The following is a 14986-nucleotide window of genomic DNA, read 5'->3' as shown; positions in this document are numbered from 1 at the left end:
CCACTTGAGGTAGTTTACTGCGGTATCTACCAGGGTCATTCACGGGGAGTGAGTGGACCCGGCGATTAGTCGTCCTGTCGCTAGGGAGGTTCCAACAAAAGAGCCTTGCTCACCTTCCTAGCTAATCAAAAAGGACCGCTGCCGGAGCAGCCGACGGAAACAATCCAGATACACGGCCGTTGTTGTCCCGGCCGGAGGGAACCCGCCAGTAGCAGCAGCAGTTAAACGCACAGTGGAGGAGAGTGATAGTGGAAAGTAAAGACGGTAAACCGCCCTGAAAAGAAGGGTTCGCCGCGCAACCAAGAACCCGAGTAGTGGGCAAACCCCTACTCAAGGATGCAAAATGCCTACCTTTTCTGCGGCTGTATTTTTTCTGCCTGCATTCTCATTTCTCTCTCGATGCTGCTGTCATTCGCTAGTGCAGGACGCCCAGCGCTGTACGGCTGCCTGTATGCAAAGCAGTAACATGACAAAAAACTACTGTCCCCAGTACAGCCACCAGACGCGAGCGGTACAGCTTCTCTTTCCTTATTTTACATTTTTTAATATTTTCAATCTTTTTAATATTTTTATGCAAAAATGACGACAATGAATGCGGCTCATTTACACCACGGCCGGCATCAACGCTTTCGTGTGCGGGGATCTCCCTTTGACTATGCAGAGAAAAATGTACAAAGCGAGAGAACAAACTTTACTACGCCACACTCTCACCGAGCAGTCGGAGTACAGCAGCAAAACAAAAATGTATTCTACTGCTGTACGGGAGAATGTACTCGGTTTGGCTACCGTTCTGGCAAGAGCTGTAGTGATGCGTCGCTGTAGCGGGCTGTACGGCTTGTGCAAATGTAAATATATCGAAAAAAATGTAGTTTATCGGTACCGTTGACATCCCTGCCCTACTTACAAATTCTAATTTTTTTATTGAATCATTGTTTTTCAAAATGGTGTGCGAATGGCGGGGCTAATATTCATAGCAAAGAGCGCAGCCTCCCACCTGGTTGTTGCATCTGAGCCTGTATTTCATTCGCCCGTCACTTGCCTGCATGTATGGAAGCGATTGGTGTTGGCAGGTGGGACATCTCGCCTCCCGTTAGCTTGCCATCTGCCGTGGTCGTTAAACAGTCGTAAACACGAAAAACCTGTTTTGCTCAAGATATGTGCTTCTTTCGCAGTGCTACTAGCACTCAATTTTGACATTCCAATGCTCAATGCAGTTCTCCTAGTAAATTTACAATACTCCAATTGCATGGAAAAGATAGTCAAAGTCAGTCTAAATTGGCCGGCTTTATCAGTTTTCAGTAATATTGCAATACAGCGAAGTTATATCAAAACTTCATTTCTAACTGAAACTGCCCTTGGCAGCACTGCTTCAACAGAATCCGATCAATTCAATTGCAATAACTTCAGTTCTTTTAATAATACCAACAATTGTGAGTGCTCAAATAAAAGGTGATATCCCCAGTAATCTAGCTTACTTATTTTTGTAAACAAATCTTGTGGAATCCTTAAGTCATAACAGTTTAAAGTTTAAAGTAATTGTCTTTTCCATGAATAATGTCGTCAACCATCCTCAAAATCAATGTTTATGTAAGAATCTTTCAATTGTACTGATCAGACACATGGTTACGGAGATATAGGTCGGTAAATCGATGGTTATGTGGATCTGAGACATACTTGAATAACAATATTAGCAAGTACACATGCAAGAGGCATTTCACGTGTATTGATCATACCGTGGAGCTCCAATAACATACCTACGCACTCATTTTTTTTAATACTGATCCTAAGCCAAATATATGAAACTCGCAGCACAAAATACCGCAAGAATCCTCTATCAATAAACACAATTTCGTACACTCACTTGTGCGCCACCCGAGCGAATCCCCCGTAGCACCGATTGTTGCCGACGTCCTCGGGCTGGCAGTCATTCCCGTAGGCCCCGGTTTGCTCGAAGCGGGCGTGCATATCGTTGTTGTGCAGGATAACCAGCTGGAAATTTTCGTTCCTCGGGGCAGCACGTGCTGTCATCGACAGCACGCTCAGTTGTATCACCAGTAAACACGAGAAAGGCAACAGTTGTCGTCGCCGTCGTCGTTGTCGCGGGATCCATCCTATCCTGAAGGTGGTCGTCATGCTTCCGAGCGAAACCAATTGCCGCCTGTTTTGTTGTTTTCGCCCCGCTGCTGGCTGGTACTGATGCTGATGGAGGTGCGTGGGTTTTAAGCGATAGGATCTGAAAAATCAGTCGAGAAGAAAATAACAAAACAGAAGGCGGTAATTAAAATTTTACCTTATTTGCTGCGCTGGTGGGGATAATACTATCAGCAGAGGGTGATGCTCATTTAATGGATCAATGGTTCAACGAAAATTAATCTCGGTCACTAAATTGCTGAAAATTTTAATAGCAATTTCGTGTAATTTCAGGAACAACGAGCTTCTGCATGATGGTGCGATAAGAGTGTTCTCACGTCATATCCCTATTATGGTGGGAAATGAACTAGTTATCTAGGAAATAATTAAAATTCCGGGGCATGCTAAAATAAAAAAAAACAGGCTGCCTGACCTCTCAGACATAGGTATTTTTACACCAAACGATGGCTACAAAAACATCTTCGGCAACGAACTCAATTAATGAGTTTATTAGCAGTACATAGTTGAAACTAATTTTATAAACCTGCAGGCAGTCCCTATTATCAAATCATTCACACAGAAAAAAGAACTGATGGTCCAATAAAAATATATAAGAAATTCAATAAATAAAATTATTGGTCGTGAGACAATAAATTTAGTTATTGAATTTAATAAAATTTATTTATAGTTTCAATAGAAGAAATTATTATTCCCTTTCTTAATAATTATTGTATTGAAATTAAAACTGTTTTCATTGAAAGCAAAAATTTATTGATGTTCTCATAAAAAATGTTTTCAGATCAATAAGTTTGTTGTTTGAAGTAATAAACAATACATGATTGGATTCAATAACAAATATTTTTGGTTTAAATATGCATAATTTTCTGCGTATTATCGACAAAATTAAAATTAGATCTTGACCGGTAGAATCTCCGTGGTCAGCTTTGATTCGTTTGGTGCTTAAACATATCAAGTTTAAGCAAATCACTTGGGTCATTAAATGAAGAATAATTTTTTTTTGTTATTAATACTCAGCACATATCTGTGAGGCTCTACTTTTTAAATAGCTTTAATGATATATTCTCATGCCGAAAAACTTCAGAACCATTTTACAATGAGTTTCCATGTAAATGTTTGACATTATCGGTCTTATTTGACAATGGTTTCCACCACATTCACATTTTTAACAGTTAAAGCAGTATGGAGTGGGGTCAAGGTGGTCGAATGGACATCATGGTTGACCAGGGGTTAGCTCAGGAACACAAATTGTGCCTCCGTTTGTTGGAGCTAAGGACAATCTGGCGTTAGCTTAGTCCTATTACTAAGTTGGTGTCGGATTCTGATGAGACGAAGTTGAAACGCAAATATTAATACTAATTTATGAGTAAACCTGTTAATTCACTCCCATGGAAATATTTATTTAATATTTTACAAAAGTAAATAAATAGAATGTTTAAATCTTGAATTACCACTGCATCGGCAGAGACCGAAAATAACACCTGACTCAAATAGGTAGTATAATTCAGCTATTTCTTGCACCAACATGTGCTCGGAAAATTGAACATTAAAATGTTTGATAAAAGATTGACAAAATTTGACGCGACTGCAAAGCAACCTTACATCCTGTTCAATTAATACATATTTTGCTAAATGATCACAAAAAATCCACTAACTTGATCAAAGTTCGATTTCATCTAGTTATCAGAGCAACAAAGTCGTAAATCCAATCGACCCTTCACCACTCGCCACACTTTGCTACCTGAATAAGAACCTCTTATCGGATAAGTGGATCAGCTGACGGACGTATGTATTGACGCACTGTATGAGATATTTTTTCCCATTAATTTTTTGGCTTTGACAGCAAACTCGTGTCCCAAAACAACGTCGACGCTAATGAGTTTGATTGGGGAGCTTTGTCTAATGGCGGAGTGGATTATTATCAATAGCAAGGGAATTGAGTGTTTTGGGGCCTTCAGATAATCAGAGCTGTATGATTGATCGGTTGTAATTTTTTGTGGTCTTTATCGCTGTGATCATGTGACCGAAATAATTAACTTTATGGAGAAATTGAGATTGAAGCTGACAGATAATAAAACTAAAATCATGTTTTACAGAGGGTGATGCATTCAGAAGAATAACATATTCAGAAATTGAAATAGACAAGTGTAGGAACCATTTGGGCATAACATCAGTAAATAACGCAGTAATAACAATAAAAATTTATTATTTAGGGTAGACGAGCCCTTATTCATATCATTAATCAGGATATCACACTATTTCGTTGATAATTCGGCCAACTGTCACTGGATTGCGCTTAAATAGGTTTTAACATCTTTGCTTCGTTCTTAACAAGTTATGCAATCCAAAATCTTACCTGGAATATGTGAAATACTCGCATTTGAGCAAAGTGAAAAGTCGAGTCCAACGCACCCTTATTCATCTTTCCATTTAAGCTGGTGTTCAAATGGATGGGATGAACAGAGGTGGCACAAATCCCCGACGACAAACGGGGAACGTGCCATTTAAGCCAATATATTCTGATATATTCTAAGATGAATTAGGGAACTATTACCCTAGTTTGGAATAGACAAAACATAAGATAATACATACATATAATACATACAAATAATTAACAGGAGTTGTACGTCTATATTTTAATAACTTTTGATAAATACTATAGTGTGCAATGCGGATTTTTTGCTGCAAATATTCTTTTTTTTTGCGCAATGATTGGAAAATTCATTTAGTAATCCTGTTAGGGCTTTATGCTATATTTCTCCCTAAGGAGAAAAATTTGGGAAAAAATGTTTTTTTCCGCTAAGGAAAAAATTTGATAAAACCACATTTGCGCGTGAAAGGTACAACACCTTTAACTAAATTAGTTATAGACTTTGCGTTTTGGTTTTGTTTCATCAGAATCTAACACTAACTTAGTGCCAAAAGTAAGCTAGTGCCGGAGTGACTTTAGCTCCAAAAACAAAGACACAATTTGTGTTTTGTTGGGGTTGCCACCTTTCCGGATTTGACCAGGAGACTCCGGATTTTCGGGAGCGATCTCCGGGCCTCCGGATTTCACTTCCATTTCTCCGGTTCGGATAAGACAACAGATAATTTAAACTTTTTTAGAACTGAATGTATTTTGTTTTGCAATATAATTTTTTTACCACTACTTTGGTTCAGATTTATTTTACCCTTTGGGCTTCGGCGCTCAAAGGTGGTCAAGATGTATCTACCAAGTACTACAAATTTCGTATGCGGAGTATAAAAGGAGAAAAATATAGCAAATTCCGGCAAAAATGTTCCGTTACTAGCTAAAGTTGTAGTTATCCATTCCAGTAAGTCGCTCAAAATAGTTTCAAAAAGACAGCGTCCTTTCATTTCACTAAATCAACTCACTGCTGCTAATCTGCAGCTCCTGCTTGGTGGAAGACAGGTGGTGTTTTCCGAACGGTCAAGCAATTGAGTTTTTCCGATGTTATCGTTGATTGCTCCGACAGTGATTCATAATTGCTTGTTTGTTCATACCTCCCTAGCGATTGTGGGGACGAATCACCAGATTTTCTCTCCACAAAGAATCCCGGAAAACACCGCACTGTGCTTTCCAAACTATGCCACTCGCTTGTCTGATTAACTTTGACTGTTAGCTGTGGAGCTGCTCGTACACCTTGTCCTCCACAGCGAGAATGGATAGTGCTTTTAGATTTTTTTCGATCGATAAAAAACCGTTTCCAAAAGCGAGAACAAACAAAATTTACAAGTGTTACTATGTTTTTTAATTGCCGCAGGGTTCTACTGTATCGATTTTATTGGTTATTTTCGGTAAATTTGAGACTAAGAGAAATGAAAGCAATGAAATTGAAAGACGGATAGGTATTCTAGAGCGAATCAGTTATAAGCTTAGAACGGAAAACTAGGACTAGGCAGGCTCATATGGACATTATCGAAAGGAAATGTGCTAAGTAGGAGTTGGGCATTGCACCCAAGTCTACCGCATGGTCTATGGTAGAACATAACTCATCATCATGTTTTACCGCCGGCGTTGGCGGTAAAACATGATGACGAGTTATGATCTACCATAGAACGAAGCAGTGACTAAATTCTATTTAATTGTAACGAATTTAATCTCTGAAACAGTACCAATAAAAAGGATTAGAAGAACTAACTCATGACTGCTCAACCAACATCTGAAAAACTTAAAAAATAGAAAACAAAAGGCACATAAAATTTACAAGAAAGAACATAGCATTGCAAATCGGCAAAACTATTTAGACATTTGCTCCCAACGCGACAAAGCCATTAACACTAGGGTTCGCAGTACCGGCCCATTTTGGCGAGAACCGGCACGGTATTGAAGCCCTCAGTACCGGTAAAGTACCGGTACTCGAATATTTAAAAAAAAAAATGAAAAAAGCTTCACAGTGAAATTTATTGCTCAAACTGATGGCCTTATTCTCAGATGATTGATTTGTGCTTATAAAAAAAACAAGTTTGTTGTTTTTAATTGTTTCGGAATGACATAACCACAGAGAACAGACGTCCATCTTCAACATTCAACTTGTGTAAAATCTCTAACGGTTTCGAAGGTAGTTGGGATTTCCAAACCAGATGCGCTACTGTCGTCATGTTTTTTGTGGCTGAGTTCGACAGAATTGATAGCGGTTATTCCTCTACCCAGTCAAACTAGTCCGGAACCGGTTCGGTTTTCCAGCATGAATTCCAGCTCAAATGCATCAACCGATAGAGTCGGAATCGGTTGTTTTTTTTAGCAAGATTCCATACTGAATCCATTCAGGATTTCGAACCGGTTCCGGAATGGATTTGACGGATAGTTGGGATAGGTTGGTATGGTTGCGCTAGTGTTTATCGTATATTAATTCAAATGTTTACACACGTTTTTAAATATTTTTGTTCGTTCATGGATGTCTGCTCTCTATGGCATGACTCATTTCAGCAGAAGATATTTTTTGTATGCGGCACCTTCTTTTATTTCGAAATCTGGGAAACTTGAAATCAATAACTGCTAAGCGATGCGACTTTCAACTTAGACTTTAACAGATGGTAAATGTAAGAAACCCTATTAACAACAGTAAATCAAAGCGAGAATGGCAGTAAATCCAAGCAGGTTTCTCGCATTTCTTTTCTTGCTTTTCTGTAAATTGTCTTCGACGTTTATGTCGTTTGTCTACTATTCTCTAATGCATACCAATGCTCTTTGCTTTTCTGTAAACGATGGAGTTTTGCTGAATTTTCAGATCACCAGATCATAATTACAAATCGCCCCATTAGAAGCAATTCACCAAGTCTAAAATTGTTAGCTACTAAATCGCTGTTCGTTCTTTTATAGATAAAGATTTAAGAGCAAACCAAATACAAACATGACTTAGACCACAATCTTATTACGCGTCACCCATTGAATAATGGAAACCAATTAGAATGTCGCTAATAAAAAAAAGTCATAGCAAATTTTTACGTCTATTACGCTAGATGTTAATATTTTAAAATTTAGTACAAGATCGTTAAAATTTAATTTGGACAAAATAGTGCAGGAATTTAAATATACCTTTCAGTAGAACGGGAGCTAGTAATGTTTGACATATTGAATTTTGATGATGATGGCCCAACCTCATTCCCCCACAAAAGTGTTAGCTCGACGATTTATCTAGAAGGTAAAAAAATGAAATCAAGACCTGCCAAAAAAATTTCTTCAATTACGTGAAAACGAAATTGAAAAGTAGCAACTTTTCATCCCAAATGCATTTTGACGGACATGTAGCAAATAACAGTACTGAAATTTGCAATTTATTTGGAAAATTCTTTCAAGAAGTCTATACTTAATATTCCGAAATAGACCGCGACCGCGACTACTTTTCATTTATACCTGAATTTTCAAATGACATATCCGTCCACGTACTATCTGAAAACGAAATTACCACTGCACAAAAAATCTAGACGCATCAAAAAGACCTGGACCTGACGGCGCCAATATTTTTAAAAAATCTAGCAGAAGGATTCACTCAACCATTACTAGATATTTTCAACATGTCACTAAAAAATGGAACATTCCCAGAAATATGGAAATCATCCTTTGCCATTATCTCATGCATTCCAAAATTATTCGAAAAACTAGTAAATGACAAATCAAAAATCAAATAACAAGCAAGTAGCGTGACATGTATAAAGGCCGTTCAACAACATCAAACCTTTAAGAATTTATAACATTTACTGTAAATGCAATGGACAATAGTAACCATGTGGAAACACTCTATACAGACGTTAGTAAAGCATTCGACCGCATTGACGTACCTTTATTACTCTTCAAACTGCAAAAATATGGCAAAGAAAACAAAATCTTGAAATGGCTCGAATTATATTTAACGAAACGTGAACAAACAGTTCGCTTTCATAATATACTCTCGGAACTAATTCCTGTCACCTCTGGCGTACCCCAGGGTTCCCACTTAGGCCCTCTTATTTATATTGTGAACGTAAATGACATTACCTTTATACTCAAACATCTTAAAGTGCTTATATATATGCAAACAAAATGAAACTTTTTATGGAAGTAAGAAATGTCAAAGACACTGAAATATTCCAAAACGAAATCAATCTATTCCACACTTGGTGTAGCAAAAGTCTACTCCAACTTAACGTAAAGAAATGCAATTCAATAACCTACAGCAGAAAAACTTCAAATGTTCCCATAGATATACAACTTAGGCAACCAACTTGTAGAAAAATGCAAAATTGTACGAGATTTAGGTGTTATCCTAGACTCCAAGCTCGCATTTGTGGAACATTACAATACAATAATAAATAAAACAAATAGTATGTTTATTAAATGTTTCAGCTACAATTTTGAAGACCCTCTACACAATAAAATCACTATACAATACATATGTCAGACCAAATACATAATAATGCAGCATAGTATGGAACCCATACACTGTTCTGTATTAAGAACGCATCGAATCAGTCCGAAAACAATTTCTTTTGTACGCACTTCGTAAACTAAACTGGACGACATTTCCTCTTCCATCCTATAAAGCACGTTGCATGCTCATTAATATACAAACAATCAAAGAACGCCGTGAATTTGCCATGCTTTCCTTTATCTTTTTTTTGCCATTTTTTTAACCATTCTTTTGTTAATGACCTATAGAGTCAATTTGTTAACTGTTGTTACGGCATTTAATTAGCAAGGGACTGGAAGGTGAACTATATTTTTTTCAATATTAAGAGCCATAATACTCAAGGGAGAGCAAGGAGTTGAAAGGAGAAAGTTTAGAAAAGCGTGGAATGGTCATTTGAGCAAGCTTAGAGTTTACCGGCGAACTAACCCTTTGTCTGCTACCGTAGGAGTCAGATTAAATCACGGTAAACTTCCACACTAAGCATTTGCGACGCTGAAACTCATTGAATGAGCTAGTTTTTTTGTTTTTTGGTCCCTCACAAATTGCCTTCCTGAGTGTTTTATTTTATTGATTATTGTGAGCATCTTTACCGTGACTTACCTTTTTGTTGGTTCCGGCAGCATGAAGTAACAAGTTACTTTACGCTTGTCTGGACATGCCGTAGACTCAGGTGATTTGTATTTCTAATGCCAAAAGACCTTGCCTCCTACGGTAGCAGACAAAGGGTTAAGTCGCCGGTTAGCTCTAAGCTTGCTCAAATGACCCTTCCACGCTTTTCTAAACTTTCTCCCTTCAACTCCTTGCTCTCCCTTAAGTACTATGGCTCTTAATATTGAAAAATATACTTCACCTTCAAGTCTCTTGCTAATTAAATGCCGTAACAACAGTTGACAAATTGACTGAATAACAAAAAATGGTTAACAAAAAAATGGTAAAAATTAAATATCCAACGGTTTGAATATTCCACATTCTTGTTAGTTTTGTTTCGGTTACGCATACATCGAGCCGTTGCCCAAAGAGTGCTCATCGCTGTTTCTCTCGTTAACCCGTCGACTAACCGGCGCAAATAACTGCGTTTCCTGACTTTCATTAAACACTTCATTCGCGTTTCTAGCGACGCGTACTGTCGATAACTATAGCGGGTAGCGATATAGCGATAACTTTTTCACGTACAGCACTCTTTGTCCCACCACGGGATGGAAGATCGTCCGTGAGTGTTCGTACCGGGTACTGGTTTAGTCTGAGCTTGATTTGTACTGTCGAGAATCAAGCCAGCCAAAAAGCTGTACTTTTCCTCCGGAGGAAGTACTTGAGTGAATCAATTTTTCTTGAAATCTTCCAATCAAGGTGTTAGGTCATACGATACATTGATTGTTTCTAATGGTCTTGAACCGTAAGCAATTGAAATCACGATAGGCAAATGGTCACTACTGCGGGGATCTGTTATCACCTTCTACATGTAATCTAACTGTAGCGATGTCGATCAGAGCGTTAAATCCAACGCACTTGCACGTGCTGGTGGTGTAAGAATCCGCGTCGTTTCTTCCGTGTTTAGGAGCATCATGTTGAAATTGTCGCAAAGATTAATGTTGATCTGTTATCATCGTGGAGACAACCCCATACCTTACCATGCGAGTTAAAGTCTCTTAGAACTAGCCGTGGTGCCGGTAGGAGTTCCGTGATATTACAAAGCTCTAGGAGGAATGTAGATGGAAGTAATGCAAAGGCGCCTTTGATCCTTTTTTGACCAGCGACAACTTCAACGCCTGGTGGCAAAGAGAGGTTGATTCTATTGAAAGAATAGTACTTTTTAACCCTCTAGTTCCCAACGCCGCCTCTAGGCGGTCTCTTTAAAAATCTAAATAAAGCTTCTAAAACATGATCGTATCGTATGTATGTCATCCGCACTAGTATGTCTTCCCAACGCTCACACCTTTCATACACACACATTGTTTGAATAATCGTAACTTTCTGTTAAAGGTAATTGAAGCTCAAAGTTGAAAATTCCATGAAAACGTGAAAAAAACTATTTTGTGTTTAGTGGTAATCTTCATTAAACAAATTTTAACTATTTTGGGAAATTTTAATAACTAAAAAAATATTTTTGAGTAGCCTGTTAGCATTTTACTGTAGATGCGAATTGGTTTAGTGGAATAATTCGGAAGTTTAGCTTTTTTTGGTAAAACACGACCCAGGAACAACTTGACAGATAGTGCTTGTTTCATATATGTACCACCGATTTGATGGTGGCGCTAGTATGCCTTCTCTGTACGAGTACCACGAACAACGAAACGAAAAAGTTTCAAGTGAAAAGCGTGATTCGTTACGTGTGTTATGAATGCCGTCAATGCAGCTAGAACAACATTTAGAAAAAGCGTATTCCAAAATGTGGCTAAAGAAAACTATTATTAGAGAATTAATTTATTCCTGGAAACTGTCAGCAAAGTTACATAAACCTTATTATAAATTTTGCTGGAAGTCGTTGTTTTTAGCAACCGGCACTCTTACTTCCTCAAAATGTTTTGGTTTTCTTTTTTTTGTTTTTTTTTATTTACGTGACTTTAAAAAAAATTCATTCGTCACGATTTTGGTTTTCTTGTTGTGTGAAGTTTGTAGTCGGTAAAGCATTCGTGCTTTTTTCTTTAAAAATTTAAATGAAAAATATTTTGGACAATGAAAGTAAATCACCAAGCTTAACAATTCGTGAGCCTACGATATTTTGTTTCATGTTCATTAAGAACGTCAAGAATTCTAGTATTTTGATCGAGAAAATAAACAGTATATGTAGGATTTTCTACTTATTTAGCAAAATTGGTTTTGAATACAATTTGTGTGCTTTTATCAGAATTCTGGCAGCAAACCGGTAGTACTCGGCTTCAGCAGGGGAGCTGCCAGGAATGTACACCTTTGTTCGACTCCTACCAGAGTTTTGTTTGACTTTTGCAATAATTCTGTCCGGAAGATAAGGTACGGAATTATTCTGGAATTTTACTCTAGTCTGATAGAAACCTAACGGAACGGTATCTACCAGAGGATTTCATGCCTGGAAAGATGTTTATTCGATCCGAAAGATTTTCGGAATGCCAATATAAGTGGAAGTGCCTTTATTTTGAAAGTCATCTTCTTGTATTTCCGAAAATTGATTTATTTTATTTTGGATATTTTAGATTCAAAATGGAATCTAGGTTTCTATTTAGATATGGTGAAACGAGGATAGTTTGTGATTTGAACAACGAAATAAATTTGATGATAGGAATGCTTAAATTGTTTATTTCTAACAGCTCGAAAATAATAAATGGGATGCGCCTTTTTCAAATTTTGCTCCATACGAGCCGCCATGACATCACCAAATCACCACAAAATTTGCTTATGAGTTCAATATATAGGAGCTGTCAAGTTGTCCCCGGGCTGGTAAAACACTTTGCCCGCATATAGGCGGTGCTGGGCACCTGGGCAAAAAAATTCAGTCTTTTGTGATTACTTATCGTACCGAAACTAGCTTTATGTGCAATTTTAACTGAAAAGAAGCATGTTTAAAATCTTTGGGTGAATGCTGCTGTTAGAATATGAATGTCCTTATCATTTAATTATATTTAGGGGAGTCTGGGGAAAGTTGGCGGAATTTTTTTCTCCTTTTGTATTAGACATATGGCGCTGTTTATAGTCCTGCACTTCAAGTACTGTGTAATACATTCTCCCATGTACTTATGTTGCATTACATTCTGTTTCGTTCACGTTAAGCGTTAAGTTTTCGAGTATATTAGAGTGAAGAGCCCATTTTAGTCGTATTAGGAAGGGTGCCTCACCATTTCATTAATTACTCAGAATACAGTTGATGCAATGCGTATGAATTGGCACCAGTATCTTTGCTTTCCAATGCGTTGAACAAAGATGGCTAACGCTGCTCTAACCACCGGCTTCACATGGTTTGGGCGAAAATAGGCTCATTACATGATTCCGTGGTCGTATATACAATATACCTAACCACAAACAAAATTTGTTCTTTTTTGTTTGTTTACTTCGGAATTTCACCTGAAGAATCTCGAAAATTCTCTTTTACATGATCTTCTTAAATTAAAAAATAAAACATGATAAGTGAAACCATCGCCAGCAGACACTGGTCCCCCTACTATAAATTAGAAGTCAATAATCAAACAACCAAAGCACTAGAGAAATACTCCTTAACTTAGGTAATTTGCGTTCTGATGGAATCCAAAATATAAACCATCTGAATTCGCTTATATTGAAGTAACTAGAAGAAAAAAAGTCCCATCCAAAAGGCCGTAATTTGGAAGAGATGATCCGGTGAAGTGAGTCTGACGGTATACATGATTCCTTGTCTCCGGCGAGTATGTGCCATTTCTTGCGGTCCATTTTACCGATCGGAGTAGGGGTTTATCGAAACAGCCAGCCTCATACTTCAGCACGTTTTCGCATGTCAAACTCACTTCGGTGTTGACACGGTCGATCTCTTCATCCACACACGATACATATACAATATAGTGCCGCGTAAAGCGATTACAGGAATCAATCTCATTAGCCTGTTCGAGGTCGTTAACATTAATTTTTAACTTGTTAGATCACGTGATATTTTCAAAATATCGAATGATTTACTTTTTTATTTTTATTATAGATGTTTCAACCTTAGGGCTAATTCTCCTCTTTTCGGGTTAGAGTAATTTCTTTTGGAAAAATCTCTAACCCTATGTGCGGGGTTGGGAATCGAACCCAGGTGAGTTGCGTACAAGGCAATCGATTTACCAACTACGCTATGCTCGCCCCGAATAATTTATTTGTGGTTTATCAGGGAATGTTTCATCAAACATTCAATCGACGGTAGACTGAACACACGGGGACTCATTTTAGCGAGAGTTCAGCACGTCGCGCAAAATAACCGTAGAAAAGAACAGTATCGAAATGTATGAAGAACAAAATAAAAACATATTAATAATATAAAGGAAACTTTGGCACTTATCCTTTAAATACCGATTAACTTCGCTGGAACTGGCTGACAGCATCAGCACGACACGCTTTGTTTTCGGAAACCAAGGCCCAGCAATCTCAACTAGCTGTAACACTGCGCTGAGCACTGGACGCAATCAAAACCGTGTTGGAGTGACGAAGAGGAGAGTAGTTTAAGGACGTGACAAAGACATGATCGTCTCAAAGCTTAGCCTTAGTCGTAGTCGATACCTAGCAGCCATAGAAGACCAAGCATAAAGTGCTGTGGTGAATATAGTTTCGGCCTAACATTCTCTCGATCCTCTCTTGCTCTCGTTATCACCGATCACTGATCGTAGGGTAGGTAGTACGGTATATGGAATATAAAATTTAGTCTTTGAAGTGGAACCGACTGTTTCCAATTTTTAGGTTAGGTGTATGACTTTGTAGTCTCATTTTTAAGCACTATTTTGCTTTTGCTCAAAAATTAGATTGCAAGGACATAGGATTGTTGCTCCATAATTCATCTTAGCTCCCCTATTCATTCCACCCATTTGAACACATTAGTTAGAGCAGTTTCTGCTATCTCCATTCAACGCATTAGCTCAAATGGTAGGATGAATAAGGGTACGTTGTACTCGACTATTCGCTTCGCTCAAACGCGAGCAGTTTACATTTTCCAGGCAAAAATTTAACAGTACTGCTTCTTAGGCACGAAGCACAGATGATGATACTTACTTAAGCGCAATCCAGTCACTCTAAGTCGAGTTGTCAACGAAATAGCACAGACTAACAGACATAACACTATGAGGGAATTCCCTCAAAAAACATCGATCCGACAATTTTACCAGAACACTAGCTCCATCTTTTATTCACAGTCCCAAACACTCATTTACTGGTGGGCTACCCCTCAGGTTTGGGAACAATTTTTCACTAGTAGTCTATCCCCTATATGCTTGTTCATATGTCAGTGGCGCCATAATTTCAAATGTGGCCACAGTCCC

At 38.0% G+C, this 14986-nt stretch overlaps 1 protein-coding gene across 4 annotated transcripts in view; it reads right to left on the bottom strand.

The window, feature by feature from the left end:
- Positions 1 to 14986, bottom strand: part of LOC131684922 (protein 5NUC) — a 55007-nt gene that overhangs the window by 9208 nt on the left and 30813 nt on the right. For 2 of the 4 annotated variants that reach the window (XM_058968174.1, XM_058968172.1), the window contains exon 2: positions 1862 to 2233. In XM_058968174.1, the coding sequence (XP_058824157.1) occupies positions 1862 to 2133 (272 nt within the window). In that variant the 5' untranslated portion in view covers positions 2134 to 2233. The remainder of the gene's footprint in view (positions 1 to 1861; positions 2234 to 14986) is intronic. The other 2 variants (XM_058968175.1, XM_058968173.1) reach the window with 1 other exon arrangement.

The sequence above is a fragment of the Topomyia yanbarensis genome, chromosome 2 (genome assembly GCF_030247195.1).
Source record: "Topomyia yanbarensis strain Yona2022 chromosome 2, ASM3024719v1, whole genome shotgun sequence".
Lineage (NCBI taxonomy): Eukaryota > Metazoa > Arthropoda > Insecta > Diptera > Culicidae > Topomyia > Topomyia yanbarensis.
Note: the sequence above shows the minus strand (reverse complement) of the source record. Positions and strands in the feature narration are given on the sequence as shown.